At 34.7% G+C, this 22,691-nt stretch overlaps 1 protein-coding gene across 6 annotated transcripts; it reads right to left on the bottom strand.

Annotated features, from left to right (window-relative positions):
- Positions 1 to 1,424: 1,424 nt before the first annotated feature.
- LOC100803794 (CCR4-NOT transcription complex subunit 1) lies at positions 1,425 to 22,122 on the bottom strand. 6 transcript variants are annotated; one of them, XM_006576684.4, is made up of 51 exons: positions 21,928 to 22,122; positions 20,686 to 20,983; positions 20,299 to 20,527; positions 19,583 to 19,919; positions 19,352 to 19,465; positions 19,124 to 19,255; positions 18,856 to 19,047; positions 18,569 to 18,763; positions 17,838 to 17,975; positions 17,566 to 17,688; positions 17,223 to 17,476; positions 16,375 to 16,478; positions 15,380 to 15,474; positions 15,055 to 15,300; positions 14,036 to 14,227; positions 13,586 to 13,670; positions 13,394 to 13,461; positions 13,018 to 13,163; positions 12,136 to 12,244; positions 11,901 to 12,047; positions 11,770 to 11,817; positions 11,562 to 11,690; positions 11,224 to 11,463; positions 11,007 to 11,147; positions 10,820 to 10,905; positions 10,631 to 10,736; positions 10,270 to 10,365; positions 9,994 to 10,146; positions 9,000 to 9,182; positions 8,700 to 8,911; positions 8,487 to 8,616; positions 8,275 to 8,400; positions 8,138 to 8,182; positions 7,917 to 7,994; positions 7,631 to 7,747; positions 6,782 to 6,908; positions 6,580 to 6,680; positions 6,383 to 6,508; positions 6,168 to 6,251; positions 5,672 to 5,818; positions 5,455 to 5,583; positions 5,339 to 5,368; positions 5,069 to 5,215; positions 4,745 to 4,806; positions 3,849 to 4,002; positions 3,557 to 3,748; positions 3,354 to 3,458; positions 2,982 to 3,116; positions 2,108 to 2,344; positions 1,830 to 1,931; positions 1,425 to 1,710 (listed from the first exon to the last, which is right to left on the bottom strand). In XM_006576684.4, exons 1-51 carry the CDS (start codon positions 22,045 to 22,047, stop codon positions 1,576 to 1,578), a joined length of 7,227 nt encoding a protein of 2,408 aa, XP_006576747.3. In that variant the 5' UTR covers positions 22,048 to 22,122; the 3' UTR covers positions 1,425 to 1,575. The 6 variants fall into 6 exon arrangements, with proteins under 6 accessions (XP_006576747.3, XP_006576752.3, XP_006576749.3 ...); XM_006576689.4 differs by having other exon boundaries at positions 8,275 to 8,379; XM_006576686.4 differs by having other exon boundaries at positions 15,061 to 15,300.
- Positions 22,123 to 22,691: the final 569 nt, after the last annotated feature.

Below are 22,691 nucleotides of genomic sequence, written 5' to 3'. Positions count from 1 at the left end.
GTTTCACATGATGATCATAGGCAGCAAGAACCCGAGTTTAACAATATGTCCTCATATGTTTAATTTGACCTGTTTTTTTTATCGGTAAATATTAATATTATTAGTTTTTGTTAGCAACCCATTCGAACCCACCACATCTCTTTCCTTCTCTTCTCTCTTCATCCCTAGACTAACCTTATAACTTTCCATGACATGATTTCGATAAGGGCTAGGTCACTTTATGTCATATTAGCAACACAAGTAGACTCTTGAGCAAAATACATGTCTTCATTGTTCCCCTTTTTTTCCACTAATCATTCCTCTCCTATGATTGCAGAATGAGCTTGAGAGAAAACAATTTAGGGCTTCAGCCAGGACCCAGAAGAAAATATGCCTAGTGAGGCAAAAGGCAGAGAAGCAGAAGCTGAACTTGAGGCGATCAACAATGAAAAGATTTCAACAGATGCAAACATCTGAGACTCACTCCCCTTCACAAATTTCTTGGGCTTCACACCTACCATTATGTTAAAGATTGTCCCTTGTTTACTACCTTCCAAATGGAAAATAGAGTATTGTGGCTCATCTTGTAGAAAAACGTTGGTTAGAGTTTATATATGCTCAAATGGTGATGTTGGGCAACTTTTATGTGTACAAATTACCTTAGCTGAGAAGCTGAAGATGCCACTCTCAAGGCATCATCCTCGAATATCTTGAGAAGGGCTAGAGGATAAGGGAGATTGTGTTACAGCATCTTCACCACCTTTTTGTTAAAAGAAACTGTTGTTTCTCCAATTAACAAATAGGTTGAATGTTCTTCGTGAGTTAAAGTTCACTAAATTTTGATTATTCTCTTCTGGATTTACACCTTTTAACTAGGTCTCGGACCTTCAAAATTGCAGGCTTTTTTTTTTTTTTTTAGACTTCGCAAAAAAGCAGGTATAAACTTTTGGCTTAGTTAGAAATTAAAATTAATAACTTACTAACAAGCTTATTTATAGCAAACGCTTTTCTTAACCAATACTACTATATCTATATATATGACTTTTTCAACTAATTCAAACCCATTAAAAAAGTGATTAATTTAATTAATCACATTAAATTTATCAATTATTATACTGTTCTTCCAAAATTATTCTTCATTTCTCTCCCCTTAGTTGTTTTTCACCAAGGAAAAATTATTGTTTGGAGAGAAAATACACTAATTAAAGATACTATAGGATAATAATAATTAATGTACTAGACTTTTAGAAGAGAATCTTATAAAGGAGAGAATCAATGAAATAAAAAAGATCTTGTATAGAAAGACAGAGGTAGTACTTTGTAGCCCTCAGTTACTTTTATCCATTTAAATAGGAATTGTCTAATTGAAAGCTATGGAAACATGTATGTATGATATGGAATTAAGACTCATGCTGCAATGTAAACAAGTACGTAGTCATAACATCTGAAAGAAGAGTTTTCACTAAAACTAAAACGTCATTTACAATGTAAAAACAGCACTGTTAGATTAACAAGAGTGTATAAATAGTCCTAACTAACATGGTTAGCTAGCCTACACAGAACTAACAAGCAGAAAAGACTATGGACAATGGACAATCAGACCCAACCCGAAACCATGCTATCATCCACTGGTTTTGGACCTCCACAAGATCTTGACACCGATTCAAAAAGTTTTTCAATCTCTGGCGCACATCTTATGAAACTCCGGTTCCAGAAATTGTACCTAGGATTCTGGCAAAAGACAAGAAAAATTGCATAGAGAAAATAAGAGATTTGGTTAGTAACCTGTGGAGGATACCCATAATCTGTATCAAAACGAGAAAATTACACAAGCAAAATAAAGAATATACCTTAATCAGCTCAATAAAAGTAATGAGGAGACCCCAGGGATGAGGACGGTTAACAATTAGGCGTTCTAACAAGACTCTAGTAATTTGTTCTTGGATAACTTCCTGCTATGTCAAAACAAGAATATCCAGTTAAATATATGCTATCCAGACCATATAAAACATAATTAGAAACACAAGTTTATTAGAAGCACAAAACAGGTTTGACTGAATTTGTTTGACTTGAATTTGTTTGATTGAACTAAACATAAAAAAAAAAAATGCCACAAGTTTAAATGTACCTGGTTTGATTCTGCAAACAAGTACAGAAGGATGAAGGAAAAGTAGTGTGTATTAGTATTAGGATAACGCAGTTGGTTGGCAATAGCATTTAGGAAAAGGTAGCGCCCTTCAGTGTCCAAGTCCACAATTAGTGTCTGGAAAATATCCAATGCAGCACCAACAGAAAATACGGCTAAGGGGAAAGCATTTGCTGACGTTTGTGTATGGGGAGTTCGTCCCTGGAGCTGATGGATTGCCTATACCAAAACATAAAAATTGGTAAGAGCAACTAGTTACAGCTACAACTTATAGTTAATCACAACTCAGTTACTAATTTGTGTTGGTCTTCTAGTCTAAACTGGTAATTACCAGTTACAAATAGCTTGTATAAATATCTTTCTGTAGTGTTTTTAAACAATGGAATAAAATCACAATTTCATACATCAGAACTTCTCTATTTTCTAGTAGCTTAGTCTTTCTCGGTTCCATCTTATGCTTTCCAATATTTTCTCTTGTATTCACGAGCTTATAAAATACAGTAAGAAATTACTCTCGAAGAATGCAAGCTAGACATAAATTCAACACAAATCTTCAATGTTTAATCATTGTCCTAATGAAAGAAGTTGTTCGCTCATGACACATTTACTAATATAAATACTATAAAAGAAACAACTTTTTTATGCATCATTTAGATAATTGCATTATTACACAAGTCTACATATTCAAAAATAAAATGAAAAAGAAGAAAGGATATAAATATGCTCCAATCAATAAAGATTTATAGTATTATGCTCTAACATGCTTAGAACACAAACTTCAACAATTTTGAAACTCAATGTGGTTATTGACTCATTAATGCAGAGGCAAATATTAAAAGTTTCCAATTTAAAGTACCTGCATTCCAACATATAGCACAAGGGAGTTAATTAACGGCACATTGTATCGAGTCCCAGCAGAGGCTGCTTCATTGGGTGAGAGAAGCATCTTATCCTTCAGTTCAGATAAAAATGGCGAACTCTGTTGTCTTGTCTGCAGAAATTTGATTGAACACTTGTAAATAAAACATAAGTAAAAAGAAAAAAATAAGCTAAGCAAGACAATTATGTAGCAGAGGCTGATAACAAAATAGATTGGAGTGAACAGTTAGATAAATGAAAGGAAGAAAATCTTCAGCAAAAATAATTCAAAAATTATATACAAGCAACAAGCATAATCATTCTACTGAATTATAATAACAAACCAATTCAAAGAGGGATGGGGACAGACCTTAAGGTATTCATCTACATCAGCCTTCATCTGCTTTGCTTTAAGTGCTGCATCAACCTCAGAAAGAATGCGAGGCGATTGGGTTATTTCCTGAAGCAAATCTATCTGTGTACAGAAGCACAAGGCAGTCACATCAACTACGTCAACTTAATGCTTCCTTAATCTTAAACAAACGTTTAAAGGTAAGTATGAGATTCTAAGACCTTCAAATTAGGAGTAGATGGGTCTGGCAGCCTCATACTGCGCGGAAATGCACTTAGAATGATATTCCTCATCTGTATGCAACTTGGAGGAATAACATCACAAAAGGTAAAGTGATAATCACAGAGAAACTCCGGGAAGTCATGAAGTAGCACTAAGAGCACCCTAAGTGTGCCTTTATAGAGGACACGAACCTGGTCATAAAAAAGTTAACAAAAAAATGTAGATGTAAGAAGCATTATTGTGCATAGACCCAGTTGGAAGCAAATAATTGAGGCCAAGATATAGACAAACCGGTTCTCCAAGTTCAGCATGCCTCAGAAAAGGCTCCATAAATTGGAACAGATCTACAAGCAACCTTTGGATATAAGGCCAACCTTTTTGACCATTACCAGTCAACATTTTTGGCATGAAGCTCCTGTGACTAATCAACTCAAGCCATGCAAAACTGATGAAACATTCCCACAAAGGAACCAAGTTTTAAAACAATATCAAACAAAACAAGTATTAAAAATGGATATACAAGGTAATAAGTGATTTGTAGACTTCACAGGCAAATAATTGTTAAAAGAGAGCCATTAGGTTCAATTTATTACAGACAAAAATTATCAAATGAACTTAATAAAAGATACTCACTCCAAACAACAAAAACTTAGCATCAGGACAATTAACATACATAATCACTCAAATATAGTATAGATGCAATGCCAGGGAGAACAAAATACTTTATGGACATTAGTATACATGTACAGGTAACAAACTAACTGCATATTGTAATTCTCTCATCTAGGTACAAAGAGAATGTTATCAAACTATCATTGTTCACCACAACATAAATACAAAAGTTTAAAATTCTATTATTACAATTCCTAGATAAGAGCCACCATAACCAAAACCTCATGAAAGCATGCTAAAGAAGAACTCTAACTAAGGTCTCTCTACAAGGACATCAAGCAAAAGATGCATGGATTTAGCAAGGAAAGATCCAACAAAGTAAACTAGAAGTAAATGATCTCTAACCAACAATATTTTCATCTTTCCACAAATAGGAATTGGAATTCTAAATGAATACAGAAATTCCATGATAACAGAACACATAAACACTTAACAAGTCTACATTACATTCAAAGACCATTATTGTTAGACTAAACCACAATACAGCCTATGAATCACAAGTAGAAAATCCTAACCTGAATGCAGGAACTTTGAGGGGCTGCAAAGCATGAAATGCATTGGCAAAACCAGTTAAAATCTGCAAACATGAAGTGGTATTAGTCAAACACACATGTCTGTAATATTAACTAATTCAGCACAAATAAAATAACCATCTTAATTGCCAGGTGATTATGGGTCAATCATAAAATCATCTACTGAGTACTGACAAAATTCGACAGTTTCAAACTCAAAACCAGTATCAACAATGTTATTGGGTATTAACAAGTTGAACCCATTTTTGTACCCAAAATTTAAACAAATAAAATACTATTGAAGAAGTAAATGAAAGTGATAAACACCTGAAGGTTTGCACCATCAGTAACAGGCTCAAGTGAACCAAGATCCAGAAGCCAGTTGATGAATAATCTGAAAAGTGGCCTTGGATTAAAAGAGGCCTTCTTCTCCTCTGCATCTTTTATAATGAATCTGACAGTAACTGCCAGAATCTGCCACAAAGCAATGGGAAATATTAGACCACAACTATATAATTAATAAAGCACGAGAGAGAGAGAGAGAGAGAGAGACAGAGAGAGAGAGAGAATGCATTCAAACTTTGGTTTATTACACACCTTGGAAAGAAGAAAGAGTTTGTTTGATCCCTGTTCCAACAACCAACCAAACAGCTAAGATGCTAAAGCTTCCCAAAAGAAAATAAGAGAAACGAAAAAGATATACAGCTGACAACCTTCAAGATTGAGAAGACAAGCTTTGCATAAATATCAATTGCAAGAAATGACATTGTCTGCTGCGGTTGAGATTGCAGTGACCCTGAATTAATCATCTCAGTGGATAAGCAATGTGCAACAGCTAGTTCCTGGGAAAAAAAAAACAATGAAAGAGATTAAATTGACAATCCTGGTCATCAGTGGAAAAGAGTAACCAGCATGAAGAAAGAAAGTCACCGTCAATAGTCGGAAAAAGCGATCCGTAAGATCATCTCCCTTAAGTAGTCCATTCTGATGCAATTGTAAGATAAAGTGGGCAAAAGCTGTATCATTGGCACCAGGAAGTTCACATATCCTATACCATTCTGTAAACAACATGGAAACCTACAATATGTGCATAATAAGTAATCATTAGGAGTTCAAGTTTAGTTTCTGGTCCAGCATAGAGATAATTAAAGAAGGAAATTACGCTGATGTCCCTTTGCTAAACAAAGGAAAAATAAAAGGCAAGCAATCTAGAAAGAAAAAACTATTGAACTTCAAAGTATCATTCTGAAACTACATTGCCATATACTCCGCATTCAGAGCAAGATTGTTCTTACAATAGCCACAACTTGCAAATATATTCAATGTTTTCTTTTATGACTCAAATAATTTAGCAACAATTTTGGATTATCTCAGCAAGTAATTCAAAAAAAATTCAAACTTATAATCAATTTCAATGTCATGATACCTGCTCCCGGAACCCAGCAGGATCTGGTTCAATAGAATCAATGCTGTTGAACTCTTCCCTATTTGCAGGTAACAGACCAGGCACCTGTTTTTTTTTTTTTTGTAGGTAACAAAAAAATCAGATTTCAGAAAAACCAAAAACAATCATGGATAACAAACCAGACGACCAAATTAGGATGAACAAAAGTGGTAGCTGAACCAAATTTCTCTTATGACCTTAATGTCTCTTGATTGTCTTGCCTTATCCTCCTTTCCAGCATTACTAGAGGATATAGCACCAGGATTCTTGATCATTTCAAGAAGCTGTGGTAATGACTCAGGGCATCCAGGCTTTGTAGCAAGCTGAAAAATAATATATTGTAAGGAATTGAAGGCACAGTAAGGAATGCAGAGACTCATGTACAAATACAAACCTTTGCCAAAGCATCAACAAGATTGTGAAGTTCTGAAATAACTTTAGGTTCCTCAACAACCAGAGTTTGAAGAAGGGAAATGGAAAATTCCATTGCAGCCTCTGCACATTCATCCAGAGAAGTTGCTTCATTATAATTATAACTATAATTATAATAATATAGAAAAAGGTAAAACCATAAAAGATATCTTCTTTGGACATACTGTTCCTTCCTCCATCAATAAGTTTGGCCATATGAACATTGTACTCAGTAAGATTTAGCAATTCGCTACGGATGAGGCCAACAGTAATTTCTTTGTTATATTTCCTTTCTTCTTCCGAGTAAATTACCTGCAAGGAGTATGCAATACACAATTTATAAGCAAATCACGAGCAAATGTTACTGTTGGAATATTAGCTGTTAGCTGGCTGCATTTGCTCCTTGATTTATCATATCCATAATATAACTAAGACATCAATGTCTACAAAACTGTTTCTAGATGGTACTCCCTCCAGACTCCAGTCCTTTAAATGAGAAAAAAATGAATGCATCTTTTTCTCCTAATAATAAGAAACATACACCCACTTTGAGATGTATTAATTGCTAATTTCCTTAATTTATTTTGAAATCTATTAATGAAGCACTAACTCTTTCCCATACAAGTGGATGCATTCATAGGCATATTAAAAATACAAGCCATTCATCAGTAGAAAAAATTATCTCTTGATTATGTGTACTGTCATTAACTATAATCACTACTAAAACAATTTAATTCTATGGGTATTTTTTGAATAAATTAATTAACTACTTTCATTGGTTTTGATGAATTAGTTGTTTGCTTCTTGTATAAAAAAACAAAAGGGAGTATTTTAGGGCAAATAAAAAACATATTTTGTAACAATCATTTACTGTTTCTCTCCTTAAAATATTTTGTTATTTATCTGCAAACAGAAGATACCTAAACCATCAAATTTAAGGAATGAGAATCAATAATTTTTTTCCAAATATGCAATTTTATTAAAAAAGCTTCAAGTATAAAGAATATGTGACTTGTCAGTGAAACAAAACATACCCAACTAGTAAGCTCCTTGACAGCAAGCTTGCAAACATCACGAATGGCAGTTAGGATAGCAAGATGAGCAGTGACATGAATGTTGTTTGATGCATTATCATACAAACCCCTGAAAACCTGTTTAAAAATTTATTAATTGTCAATCCCTTCAATTGAGAGTAGTATCAAACATAGGACAGACAATTAGTATGAAACTGCTGAAGTAATCAATTTATGATAATACATATGGCATTAGACATTCAGCAAAGTTCACGAATCATAAAATTCCCAGCAGAGGAAAGTGCACCTTTTGAGCCACAGCTAAAGCTGCCTCGTCTCGACTAACACATCTAAGTATGATCTCAGGAACCTCAGAAATGACACCCTAAACATAAGAACCCAAAACAGATATTAAAACGTGGAAAAGAAATTATCAAGGTAAAAAAACAATAGCAGCAATAGCAATTCATATTAGGCATAACAGCAAAGACTGTATGATTTGAAAAAGTGTGAACCACAGCATTATACCTGTATTTCTCCATCCCTGGAATCATTGCTGACCATAGCTTCCAACTGAAACCAATATAGCACAAAGGCTGTCAATAACCTTCTACAATGGGATACACAGATTAAAATATCCAAAGAATCTAAAGATCAGTAACAACCTTTTGTGCAACAATTTGGAATTTATCTAGGGCATCTCTTGTTGTGAGAGAAGGCTCCAAAAAACTACTTCCAAGGCGCTCCACAGCACCTGATGTAACCAGTGGCTGTGAAGAAGTTCCAGATTCCTTGCCATAGTTAGGAAACACATTTAGGCACCAATCATGACAAAGTAGAAACACATGCAATAATGATTTTCATGTAAAACTCTCACTTTCACTTCAGAAGAATCTACTGCATGCAATTCAGGGGTGGAAGCAGCTGAAGGAAATGAGGCAACAGAGTCTTTCTCCAAACTATGCTGGGAAACACTGTCAGCTGCTCTAATGTTAATTGAGGAAGCACTGAAACATTAAATGCAGATTGTGAATAAAATTAGAATTATAGACTGACAAAGACATAGGCATAGGGAACAAAAAGTGGGGACCTAAAATGTGGAGCCAAATTTGATTCTGTCATATCATCTAATGGTCGAGATACTCCTTCATAACCTGTGGTGACAGGGTATCCAGGGTTACTCTGCCCTGATACAGAACCATTGGTGCCAGTAAGACCAGTGCCAGATTGAACAGCAACACCAGAAGACATAGAATGTGAGCTCGGGCTAGACTGGCTTTGCCAGGGAAGCCGAACAAAGTCCTAAATATAAATGAACAGAAATTAAACACTGTACTGTTCTTCTTAGTATTAAATCCTACCAAACATTTAACACTAGACAAATGCATACCTCATAGACACGTTGTTGTGAGAGGGACAACTGACCAGGCTTGGGGCGAAGAGGCTCTGGAACACCACCCATAGAACCTTGAGGATACAAATTTGCATCAAAAAATGTAGAACCCATACCTTCTCGATGCTTCCTTCTCAAAGAGAGTTGTTGACCAATCTCTGTATCAATGGTGTTTATTGCCTATAAAATAGTATATAGCATCAATGACAACAAGATAGGAAATAATGGATTAAACAAATCAAGACTTACTAAGAAAAACTTGCATTATTATTAACCAATGTTTATCACTGTAAATATCAGTAGAGAAATGGCAGTTGCCACTACCAGTCATTGAACAAAACTCCAAGCATACACCAAAAACTATATGCACGTTAAGATTAAAAAAACACATACATAAGGTGTATTATTAGGATTGTCAAAGAATTAAACCTAGAAAATACTATATTTCCTTCAATAATGGATTTAAACCACCTTATAGATAGACCCCAACAGATAGAACATATAAAAAAAAATCCATTACCTACACAATTTGCATTGCGCCTTTTTAGTGTACTCTTCTTCATATTCTTATTTTCGCAGCCTTGCAATTCTTTTTAGTTCAGTACACTTTAATACATTTAAACAAAAGGTCAAAATAAATTGTGACCTATGGATGCACTTTCACTCCATCCCCTTTTTGTTTCACCAGTTAATTATAATGCAGAAAGTGTTTCACAAAGTAATCAAATAATCACATACAAGAAAGGATACAATTGATAAATACTCATTCTTACAAACGCAAAAATATTACAGAGGTGATCAATTGGTAGTTCACATATACCAATGCTATGCAGTATTTACAACAACGGAAACATCTAGAATAAGGTACAAATTCTCTAATAAAATTAATTGTTTTTATAATATTACCAAATAAAAGAAGCAACAAAAGCACATTTTCCCCTGCCGACACTGCCACAAATAGCTATAACGACAAACAAATTTAGCAACTAACCTTATCGGTAGCAGCCTGTTCAATGACTGCACAGCCTAGATCAAGATTATCATTGGTGACAAGTTGCACAGCTTGCTCCAAAATTTCATTAGCAATATTTAAGTTCTGAAGTGAAGTCCTCAGTTGGCCAGATATTGATGCCCGTAATGGTTCCTAGAAGAGATAGAGATACATTAGGGAAAAGAAAATAAAACAATTGAGCCTAAAAGCATATAATCCTAAAAGAATTTGTTAAGATATAAAGCAACAATATAGACATCATTTTAAGGGAATTACTTTGCACGTAACATGAGCCAAACTTCCAGCCAGACTAGCGACCATCAAGTGTGCCGCATTTAATATGCGTGTCTCATCAGATTCCATGGCATAGTCCTGCAAATTAATTACATAAATTAAATTCAAGCAAAACAAACTGGGTACAAGCTTTGTCTGTTGAAGGCATCCAGTTAAAACAAGACTACAACAGCTATTTCTATATTAACACAATTAATCAAACAGTAAAAACAATATTGACAACATTAAAAAAAAAGTGACATTATAAACCATAACATCCTAAATATGTCCACTGTAGCAAAGATTAAAATAGGAAATACGAATAATCAAGCAGTTAGAAGCAAGGCTTCACTGATAAGTAAACCTTTAAAACAAGCTCCTTGGTTGTTTGTGTTGCTATGGAAACACTACGCTGCACAATACTAGACACTATCTCTTTGATAGCTCTATCCATTGCAATTGGTACAGCTCTGTAAAAAAAATTAAAAATTAAAAATAAAAATAGTAACTCAGACATATAGATTCAAACAAGAAGCAAAACAGAGCACCATACCTCTGAAAATGCATTTGCAGCCCAAAACCACTGAGCTTTTGATTGATAATAACGTGAGTCCCAATATTAGGTATCTGTGTTGGAATCTATAAACACAAGAAGTAGTAATTGGTTATGCTTAAAAATAGCATGCAATTAAGCTAAAAATGGTTCAACAAAGAGGGGAAACAAGTTTTGAGATCCAAACCTGGCTAATAGAAAAAGGAACTGGGCCAGGATTTGCTTGTAACAGTCCTTGAGCAGAGGGAAGTGAATCAGACAATCCCAGAGGTGTAACCTTTTCATCTTCCATCAATGCTCCCGAGGAAATATGAAGAGGCCCGGCATACTATCCACCCAGAAATATTCCAATAAATAATTTACAATTTATAAATTAACAAAAAAAAAAGAATGTAAGAACAAACCTGAGAGAGTATATGTGGATGAGCCCCCGTGTTGGATGGATTGGTGACTTCAAGTGGTAATTCCACTTGATTTACTGGAGGTACGAGGCCAGATTTTATATCAGTAATCATTTGTGATTGAGATCCCCCAACATCTTTATTAGAGAAATCAGGATTTCCTTCAAATTCTCTTTTTCTATCCTTCAGGAGAGAGGTTGGTGTGACATCCTTCATATCAACACCCAGATTTTTGAATAAAACCTGTATAGCACAAATATTACGCAATAAATAGGTGGAAGACTGGAAGAGAGACAAAATTATGCCAAAGACACTCCAACAAGCAAACAAAACAAACTAACCTCTATGTCAAACTTGAGGTTCATTTTCAAGTTTGGCATTGAATAAATCTCAGCAAGCAATCCCAAAATGCCCATAGTCCAAGGATTAGGAGGTTGATATGCAAGACTGTTTAGGCATGGTTCAAGGACCTATAAAACAAAATTGAATGATAATGTAGCACACTATTGAATAACATCAATGAAACAGATAATCACATCTTAAATATACCTTTGACGTAAATGGAATAACAGCAATCATTAGCCCCTTCTCATATGCCTGCAACATGAAAAGCAATTCGATAAGCAAATGTTCACTTGAAATGTCATCTGCTCCTGAAATATATTTAATTTGGAAAATACCTCCATAATCAAAGACTTTGGGTCTATTTCACGAGCCCTCAAAACCTGATTCCGGCCAATTGTTAACTTTCCAAGCCAGCTCCCCAAATTTTTAAGCAAAGAGCGTTCCTCTGAACTTGATTTTATGAGCTCTGATCCTAAGAGAACCTGAAGAATATGCAAACATCGAGTATTATTTCAAAAATTTTACACATCTTCACTTCAATCAAGCAGGGAACAGTAACAATGCTCAAACCTTGCAATTTTCATAAGTTGCCTGGACAATCTCTTTGTTCAAAGCCTTTGAATTAACTTTATCCAGGAATTTCAAGTACAAGTCATGGAAATTTGGCTCAATGCTTGCTCTAGAAAGAAGTATCAATTGGTATAAGCGGAAGTAAATGGAGGTATCAATTAGAAAAGGATAAATATAGCAGCTGTGTTGTAGGATGTGCCAAAAAACAGAGGGAATTGAAACAAAAAAGGATTTATCATATAAGAACAAAAACCTAGTATAACAAAAACTTCCTCCTTCAATTCCCCAAGCAACTCCCTTCAGATCATGAGTTTTAATGACTTCCTGTTCTCTCTCAACTTCTAACATTCAGTTCTTTCTTAAAATTCACTCTAGAGAGAAATGGCAAAATATTAACAATTGGATTGTTTCTTTCATCTAAAATACTCATTATTTCCATTTTTAAGCTGAGTCAACAAAATCAGTTAATTCTTGGTTCAGTATATTTTGTATGGCAAATTTAGTACACTTAAAATTCACTGAGAGAAATGGCAAAATATACCCTAAAAATTATACACAAAGTAAACTGAATTCAACATAGTCCATGACGCAAGAATACTACATGTGATTTTATACCCTAATTATACTCTGGTTAACAAAGTAAAGCAGGACTTAGAAAAGATCCAAAACCTAATTTCTGAGTTTCTAATATCTGTTTAAGTGCCCTATGCTCTTTATTTCTCTACTTAACCCAACAGATTTAAACTTCCCTGCAGCACTTAAATCACCGTAAAACCCCAAGTACACTCCCTATCTGCACCGTATATATACCCTTGCTCATATCTACATGGATGCAACTTTTTTCAAGCAATTGCATGATACATGATTTTTGATCAATCTAACCTTTTCATAACCATATACTGTGCAAACCAAGGATAGTACTGCTCTTTCAAAATTTCAGTGAACTCTTTTGCTTTAGCTTCAACATTAGCAGCCGAAACATTATTAATAATAAATAATATTTTGTCCTGAACCTCTGACCCCGGAGCCTGTAAACAGCATAAAAATGAAGGTTAAATTACAGCAAATGAAATCCAAATTTAGATTTGCATAAGAAATTAAAGTAAAACAGGGACCAGGAAAAAATGAAACACTTCAAAACTATCTGTAAGCAAGCAGATATGTAAAATCATTGAGAATCTAAACAACTGAACAAATCCATTAGCAAAACTCAAGAAAGCAGCCAATCCGATCAATTTATTGTAAAAGGCTAGATCACCTCAATAGGAATTTCTCTTTTCTCAGCAGCAGCAACCAAAGTTTCAATGTTCAAGGCAGATCCAAACCCTACATCAGATGCACATATCAAAGGAGCAAAACATATATTCAGAAAATGAAAGCAGAAATAAAGGCTAATATTTATGCCTTTATGCTAATCAAGAGGAACTGTTCATGAGTAACAGAAATATACTGGCAGAAGTAGTTCCACGGGAAGGACGAACAAAACCAGGAGAAGATGAAGATAGCATTGACGAAGTGCTAACTGTGCTATGTAACTGCAATTATAGCAACAAAATTAAGTCCCAGTATAAAATAATATGAGCATGAGCAAATAGCAATACAATAAAGCATCGGAGACAGAGAAATTGAATTAGTATAAACTGGAGTGTATTCTTTGAGAAAATAACATAAAATTTGCAGTTCAATAGAAACTATATGAAAATCAGAGTATGTAACAACCAACAGCTAAGAGTTACAATAGATTCTAACAGCTTATTTAACTGAATTGCAGAGTAGCCTTCTCAGCTACCTGTATGTCTCTAACACAATAAAAGCAAAAATACAGAAGACTACGAGAGGGAGAGGGAGAGAGAGGGAGAGGCACATCATTCACGTCATGCTTTTAAAAAAAGTATTATACCTTATTGGTACTAGAAGCATCGGTAGGTGTTAGTACTGAAGATTTCCCTAGAGAAGATAACAATGGCTTTACATCAGTAGATGAACCAACAGAAGCTTTGTGACGATCATCCAAGGGATTTTCACGTCTCTGTTGAAGCTGCAGTGACAAATGTTGCTGCCCAGGTTGTATAACACTAGAGCCACTGAGCTGCTACAAGGATACAGCATGAACAACTGTTAACTTAAACAGATAAATAGACAGAAAGTGAAAGGATAAGCAAATAACTTGTCTATTATAAAGACAGAACATAATCTTGTTATTCAGCTATAAACTTATCAAGTGACAAGTATTAATAAGGATTCTTTCCCTACAATTAGCACAGAAAAACAAATACCACTGCAATAGGTCTCCACAGAATAATCATTAACAACCTATCATAAAAGGATAGTCACACGTAAATGGGTAACAAAAACAACTCAAAGCTATCTAGCTGGGCTTCCAGCCATACGTGAAGCAAACGACTATAATATGAACGAGATTATAAAACAATTTTTCAGTGAGTTACTGAATGAAATACACAATACTCCATATGACCATATCTAATCAAATGAAAACATCAGTTACTGAAGGAAATACGTAATACTCTCAACATCTAATCTAATAAAAACACAATGGATATACAAATATACTTCGAAAGCTATGCTCACACCAATCTTACCTAATGCTCAAGCTAAACAACAGACGAGTTAATAACAAAAAAATGAACAGTCTGCACAAACATCCAGGTTAGTTTAAGAAGAGTTTCAGATACCAGTAGGACGATATAAGAAAACAAAGATAGTATAAAATGTTTACAATTAATGGTTTGTAAATTGTAAGTATTACAAAAAAATATATACTGAAGGTGGGTGGCAGAACTCATTTAACATCACAGCACACAACAGATTCAAACATAAAATTAAAATCAAAATCTTAAATTTGAGCCTTAAGTTAGAAAAGAGCATACAGGTCAAATACAAAGGGAAAAAAGAATTTACTTTTACCTCCACATGTCCTATTGTAGCCTGTGCAGAATGATGGTTACTAATAACAGAAGCATGACTCGCCCCATCAACATCCAAATGACCAGAGGAAATCCTGGCGAGAGCCTGCTCAATGAAAGAAACTATTTCTGAATGTGTACTGCGCAAATGAGAAATTTGAAGAATATGATTGCAATACTGAGGCCACTCAATAAGACGATCCACAAACTGTTCCAATGCCAGACTTCCAAACAAAAACATCTGTAACATATGAAAGCAAGGTCAACCCTGATATTGAATGAAAACTTGAAAGAAATTCACTCTTCAAAACAACACAAACTTTCGAATCTGCAGGCTTGCGCAATGCATCAAGAACATAACGAAGAGCAATCCCCAAAGATAGATGAGTTACAAGCTGATGCTTGATCACAGAACCTGAAACATGTTAAAAAACAAAAATGGATTGTAAAATGATTAAAAAAAGAAGGTATTAGAGAATACGCATATAATTCCAAAATCGTGCAAAGATAACGATAGCTAAAGCAAGTAGTGAGCATGCTCAAAAACATCAAGTTTAATAAAAACACACCAGTATGATAAAGAAGTTCTCTTAATTTGTATGCACTATACATGCAAGAGATGTTTGCATACATGCAAGCAGAATTACTAAAACACATTACCATCTAAATGCAATTATGTTGCCTTATGCATATAATAGCTCACCTCAGTTCAATGTATGCACTAATAATTACAGAAAAGATATGTTTAATGTTTAATAAAAACACCTCAACAAATAAGTGAAGGAAATGTCAAACAGTAGCAGTGCAGGAATGAAGTATTTCAAAAGGATGAATATGGGCTGAGCTCCAGTAGGCTTGGTAAAAGGCTCAAGTTTGCACAATTATATATAATTTATTTTCTACATTCATTATAATAAATTAAATTAGAGTCTTAGACACATATTTAATATTACTAATTAAATGACATGATTCATTAGTAGTCATTCACTCATTACCTCAAAGTCCAACATCTTAAATTGCTTAAAAAATTTGGAAAATCTCCAAATTTAAATCAAGCTCAAAAAGGCATGGCTCATAATCGAATTCGGTTATTTCTTGTTCAAGCTCAAGATAGATTCAATCCCAAAGTTTAAAATGCTTACAAGATGAACACATACGAACATAAACCACCATTCAAAACATCATCCATAAATTGCAATTTACCAATTCAGATCAAAAGTTGCCTAGTTGAAACACAATCAAAAACCCCAATACATTGGTGATCATAAAAAAGAACTTAAATTTCACCATCTGCAATGCCAAAAGCAAAACTTACCAAAGAGAACTGCAGCAATTTTGAGTTGCCTTTCAGGATACTTTGGGAAAAATCTATACTCCTCAAACAAGTTTGCAATCATGCATTCAAAAATTGATTTCTCCCTGTTAACTCACACCAACATTGACACGATTTTAGCACTTAACAGTAGACCAAATAATAATTACATGATCTGGAAACAAAAGATATCAAAGAGATCATATAAACATTCCCTACACACCTTTTCCTTAATATATAATTCTTGTAAAACTTCCAATTAAAGTTTTCTTTACATTAAATATCATAACAATATACCTAATTAACAATGAACCCACATAGTAAGATTCAACTTTCTTATTATAAAGAATTCAGGCACATTCTCAACTCAAGCATGTTCGTAACAATCTACAATGGGACAAGAATATACAGATCAGTTACAGCCCACAAGACAGAATTTTAGTAGGTCCAATCATATATAACATTAAGTTGAAAACTTAGATAATTGATTAACAATTGTGATCTTCAACAGGTTCAAGGATCAAATAATATTTACTGCATTTTTTAATGAATGACTTGCAAAAATATTCAAAAGTAGATAGTTCAATATCTAGTATCTAAAGTTGTAGAGATAAAAGAATACATAAGATGCCTTTGACAGAATTTGCAAGCAAGGGACAAAAACATACAGATATGAATTTGACCATTAATAGATAGAGTGAGCATAAAAAAAACCTCAATACAAAAATTACTGCCTATCACATCCAAAAAAATTTCCAAGTTTTTAGTTTATTACAGCTTCAAAAATAATACAGCACTACAATGTATTTGCAGTAATGGATTGGCCAGATGAAAATTTTAAAAAATATCACCTCTTCACTGAAGATTCCTTGAATCGAGCGAGCATCTGTACCATTGCATTAATGGTTAACTGATCAGAAAACATTTGATGGAAGTAAGAGTTTGCTTCAGCTTCAATGTCATCCGCATATCCATCAGAAGTAGATGAATCAGCTGTCCCACCATTTTGAAGCCTTGGATTCGTATCTATAATAGATACGTGCAGTCTCTCCAACTCCTCAGAAAGTTGTCTAGAAGCAACCAAGTCGGTGTGAGATTTAAGAACCTGTAATCAGAAAAGGTCAGATCCCACAGTAAAAATGAAAATCAAATGAGGCTAGGACAGGCAGAGAAACCAAATTATTGAAGTATAACCTTCAAGATGGTAGCAGCTGCCTCAGCATATAGACTCAGAATAGCACCAGACTGATGAAACGATTTGCCAGAAAGGTTCTGTGATCCACCAAAATGGGAATCCTTTAAGAACTTGAGGCACTCCTGCAAAGTAAGACTAACAATGTCAAACACTTTTCTGCTACAATAAGTTCAGAGTGCAACTAAAAATACAAAAGGCCAAAAGACTGCATAAATATGTAATACTGTCTTTAAAACTTAAAACATCAAGGCATGAGGGAAGGCATTATTACCTCAAAAAAGGCTTCCTTGTATGTAGTTAAGTTGCTACTCAACCACTTCTCAAGGTCAAGAAATTCTTTTCTTGATGCTACAGCTGCTAACCTTATACTATAATAAGAGGGCATGATTTCCACCACAGATGATAGAATCTGTAAACAAATATGACATAGGTTAAAAAAGGCAAAAAAAACAAAAACAAAGACAAAAGATTAGCATTAAACCAAAGTCAAAAGTTTATTGCAAAGTAACAAAAGGGACCCAAGAAAAGTGAGAACTGCTTAATTGAACAAAATTTAGATTCAAACAAGAAAAATATTTTTTTTATCAGCAAAAATACTAATATATTAGATATAAACAGCAGTACAAGAATTAGGCTACCATACATCTGACTGTAAACTTGGTATATGACTACCCAATACCTATAGCATACTCCCCCCCCCCCCCCCTCATTACAAAAAGCATCCCTGATATTACTGGACCAGTAATAGAAAGGTAAGTCAAATCCTTTTCCCCAGTTTCTAAACCATGTCCAGCAAAGAAATATATAGCATCCTCCATCAATTTGTTGGCATTGAAATTGTCATTTGAGAAGACAATCCTATTCCTTTGGTGCCAGATGCTCCTAGTTAGGGATATCCAGAAATAATAATACCTAACAAGAATAATAATGATACCTAACAGTGAAATCTATCTATCCAGAAAACATCCAAAATGAAAAATAGACACTTTACAAGAGAACAACCTTTAGCTCCTGGCAGATGTCCACAATTCTTACAATGCTGTCTGCATCATTGTTTTGAGAATCAACAAACCCTCTCAATACCAGATTGGGATTAACATGCCAAAGGTGTAGAATCATCCCACTGCCTACACCACTTTTTACAATCATGAGAAAAACAATCAGAGATACTTCCTGCTGCAAGAGGTTGTAGGCAGTCTGCAAGAACAACAATGCAAACTTCATATCAAGAAAAGACATAAAATGGGATGCTGTGGAGAACCAACAAATACGAATCTATTAAATTGTACATTAATATGTGCCAGCCCAAGAAGCAAAACTTCAGGACAGTGTTTAAGGGGATAATCAAAGATTGATCGAACAATACTGGCATGACCCTTTTCAGCTAGCTGGCAGAGGACATCTAAAAGATCAAGACACAGCCATGCATGATTTGCATGTCCATTTTGAAGCTTGTGGCCATTAATTGCATCAACATATGCCTGCACAGAATTTTCTTGTCATAAAAATTTGTAGATGGGAACAAGAAACAGCCAATGTGCAAACAGGTCACCATACCAGCTGCCTTCCCGAGTGTGCAAAGGTAAAAATTTCCGGTGGTGCTGATACAGCATATTTAAGGAAAGACAGCTGACCCTCAGTATTCTTCCAGACTGGCCCACAGATGGCATGGAGAGGAAATGGTTCCTGCTAGATCATTTTCATACACTCAGAATTTTATGCCAGAGTTTGCATGTAGATCAATTAAGCTCCCAGAAAAGCATATGTAAAGCTCAGATATTATACCTTACAGGCATGCTTATATACAGACATGAGAAAAGAGAACGCTTCTTCACTAGGAAGAAAAAACCCTTCATGATCAAGGTTTTCAATAACACGTACCCAATTAGTATGAGGTGCCTGTACCAGAAAGCACAGAAAAATGAAAGCATCTTGTCATTTACTTCATTTGTCCTAATAACTGGAATACAAGCCTATAACAAGATGGAATTTTAAGTTTTGTTAAAGAAAACTCACAAGATGCTTAAGTGTATCAATCAAGACATCAATATTCCAAGAGTTCAGCGGTGGCAACTCAGGCACATTGTATCCATGGGCTGCACGAAAAGTTAAGTATGTGTTTTGGTTGTCCTCCAGCCCAATATGGGTACAAGCAATAGCACCAAGCAATTTAGAGAGTGTATTTTCAGTTAAAGGTAAGAAGAGTGAAAATATTTCCTTGCACTGTGAGACATCCACCGTGCATCCATAGCCTAGTTCCTTCACGATATCACCCATGTTCATTTCCTTCTGTATGTCAGCCAAAATAGCATCAAAATCATTTTCTCCACTGTCATGGAACAACTCCATATTCCTGTAAAGAGACAGGGAAAGCTACTAAGCAGGCATGTAATTAAACATCAATTGCAGATATAGCAACATCATAATCTCTTGATTGAATTAAATATTATTAATAATTAATAATATAAAACAAACATACAATTATATTCAAAAGTGGTTGCCAGTTTTATTTTACCCACATTTTAAATTTAATTAATGATTAAAAGGGTTTGTGTTAACCATTTATTTCAGTCATTAAATCAAACAAGCTTTCAATATTATTGACAGAATGATGAGTAGTTAACTTAATAAAATGTTAATCAGTCAGTGATATGTGATTACCATGACTTTTTTACCATAACTGTATCACAGTCGCCATATAATTCAAAAAGGATAACTAAATAAATTACCACCTTAAAAAATCAGCCTCATGCATCTCATCAGGAAGCAATGGAGTCAAGACAAAAGGTGGTGTGTCTTTGAACTGCACAAGTGACAATATCTGCATAAAGGAATCCACGTGCTTGGAAAGACCCTCAGACTGCTTTAGGAACATGATAACATTGTGAATTTGCTCATGGAAACTCAGATAACCGGGGTTGGCACACAATTCCTCAATTTGAGCCATGCAAAAAATTTTGCCTATACATGAGCCACATTTCCAGTCAAAATTAAAATATATATATATATATATATATGGCCATGAAATTAGCATTTACCTAAACATTATTTGTCAAGTAAAATGCACGTAGGAAAAACAATAAGAAAGAACTGAAACTATAAATTAACTTCATACTTACCACACAGCCTGACATCGGAATTCTCAGAATCAGATAAAGCAAGACTGCTTATAATTTTTTCCAATAAAGATAACTGCAATCCATTGCAAAAACTTTCTAAAAAGCTTTCATTAATTTCTATATTCTTCATTGACTCAGAAAACACTGTGCTGAAGTTTGGTTTGTCCAAGAGGTGCTTAATGACTGCCCCAAGAATTGGTTCATGCTGCACATCTTTCATATCTCTTCTGACATAACCATAGTGATCCAAGCAAGTTTGAAGCAGCAAAATGCATCCAGTAGTTCCAAATTCCGTGAACTGCCAGCGGAAGAAATTACATGTCAATAATATGACAATGCAGAGAAGATTACAAATATGAATTGATTAAAAATTGAAGAGCACCCCAAAGCAATCTACTAAGGTCTGCCACCAAGATTAACTAAATTAGGGTAATTCACAGGAGAACAAAATACAAAAAGTGTGGGCTGAGCAAGACAGGAGATAAACAAAGATGTGCAAGTCTATAAAGCATTCAGATATACACAAATCATAGTGAAACGTGTCATATTACGAACCCCTAGAGCAAGAATATGGAATGCTGGACCATTATCAAACAAGAAAACAACAGCCTTAGCATATTATATTTTTATATTTGTTCACTAAAACCATTAACTTCTCTTAGGAATCCCTCTGCTCTTCAGCTGTGCATAAACTCAAAACACCAGAAAAAAAAATATTGATTATCAGTACACACAGCATCATCTTTACAAAGGGCAAAGTTCAACAGTTAATCATTTCATACTCCAATTTACTAAAATACAATAGTGAACAATAAAAAAAAATAGTAAAATGCTATATTGATTATTCTCCATGTCACAGGAAGATAGCAACACCTAATGTAGCATTTCAACATCATACGCATAAAAAGTACAATTGAAAAGGCAATAACAACATAAACCCTAAAAACATCCCAACGACACAAATCACAAAAATCATTTCCACACACAACATATTCAACAGCCGCACACACCACAGTCGCAGAATTAAAGCATTCAACAGACACACGCACACAAGCACGTGAATTCAATTTAAAATCCGATTCTGTAAAGGGGTATTTTCCGCAAAACCCCCACGTGAGAAATAAAAAAAGGGGAACTTTATCAAGGACACAAACGAACACGAAATTCGAGAGAAACCTAGAAAAAAATTAAGTGTGAAAAAGAAGATGGGGTTCTGAGGAGGAAAATAGAAGAAGAAATGACCTGAGAGAGTTGATGGAAAACGGAGTCAAAGTTGACTTCGTTCAAGGTGCTGAGGAGAAAGCGAATATGGTTGGAGGAAGTGTTGGCCATGGTGGGCAAGGAATGATAATGAGTCATCATAGGGAAGCTGAAATTGGAACAGAGACTGCGTGAGATTTGAGTGAGAAGAAGAAGGTTACTTTTGCTGTCATTCGATCGGATGCATGGCATGGGACTAGGCTTGCCCATTTTTTAACCTGGTGGGCCATTAGATGGGTGTTACTAAATGCACCCAGCAGTATTGCTGGTGCACCCAGCAAATTTTTTAAATGGCAATTCTGCCCCTGGCAGTTTTCTCTTTATTTTGGCACTGGTTTGCGATTTCTTTTATGTTTGAAGCTGTGTTTTTTCCACTTTGGTCCGGTTGCTGTTGTTGGGGGTTGTTTTTGCAAGTGTTGACAGAGGTAGCGGTTTGGTGAAGGTGAAACTCATAGCAGTGGTGTTTTTTCTCGATGGAGGTACAAATTTTTTGATTTTTTTGGATAACTGGTAGTAGATCTGTAAATAACTTCATACGAAAGAAGTTCTTCCGTAAGCTTTTTACGGAAAAACTTCTTCCGTAATTGGAAAATTTTTGTTATGGAAGAAGTTCTTTTAATTGCTTCTTCCGTAATTGGAAAATTTTTGTTATGGAAGAAGTTCTGTAAATGTTAATTGCTTCTTACGGAAGAAGTTCTTCTATAAAAGTTTACGGAAGAACTTCTTCCGTAAGAAGCAATTAACAT

This window comes from Glycine max, chromosome 3, assembly GCF_000004515.6.
Source record: "Glycine max cultivar Williams 82 chromosome 3, Glycine_max_v4.0, whole genome shotgun sequence".
In the NCBI taxonomy this organism is placed as follows: Eukaryota; Viridiplantae; Streptophyta; class Magnoliopsida; order Fabales; family Fabaceae; genus Glycine; species Glycine max.
Note: the sequence above shows the minus strand (reverse complement) of the source record. Positions and strands in the feature narration are given on the sequence as shown.

Bases quoted from the DNA above. Each gene is read 5' to 3' on its own strand.
- LOC100803794 (XM_006576684.4), bottom strand. From the start codon at position 22,047: ATGATGACTCATTATCATTCCTTGCCCACCATGGCCAACACTTCCTCC. The intron at 17,477-17,565 runs GTTATACTTCAA...TTCTGATTACAG, and splicing joins CAGCTGCTACCATCTTGAAG to GTTCTTAAATCTCACACCGA. The intron at 15,475-16,374 runs GTAAGTTTTGCT...AACATGTTTCAG, and splicing joins AATTGCTGCAGTTCTCTTTG to GTTCTGTGATCAAGCATCAG.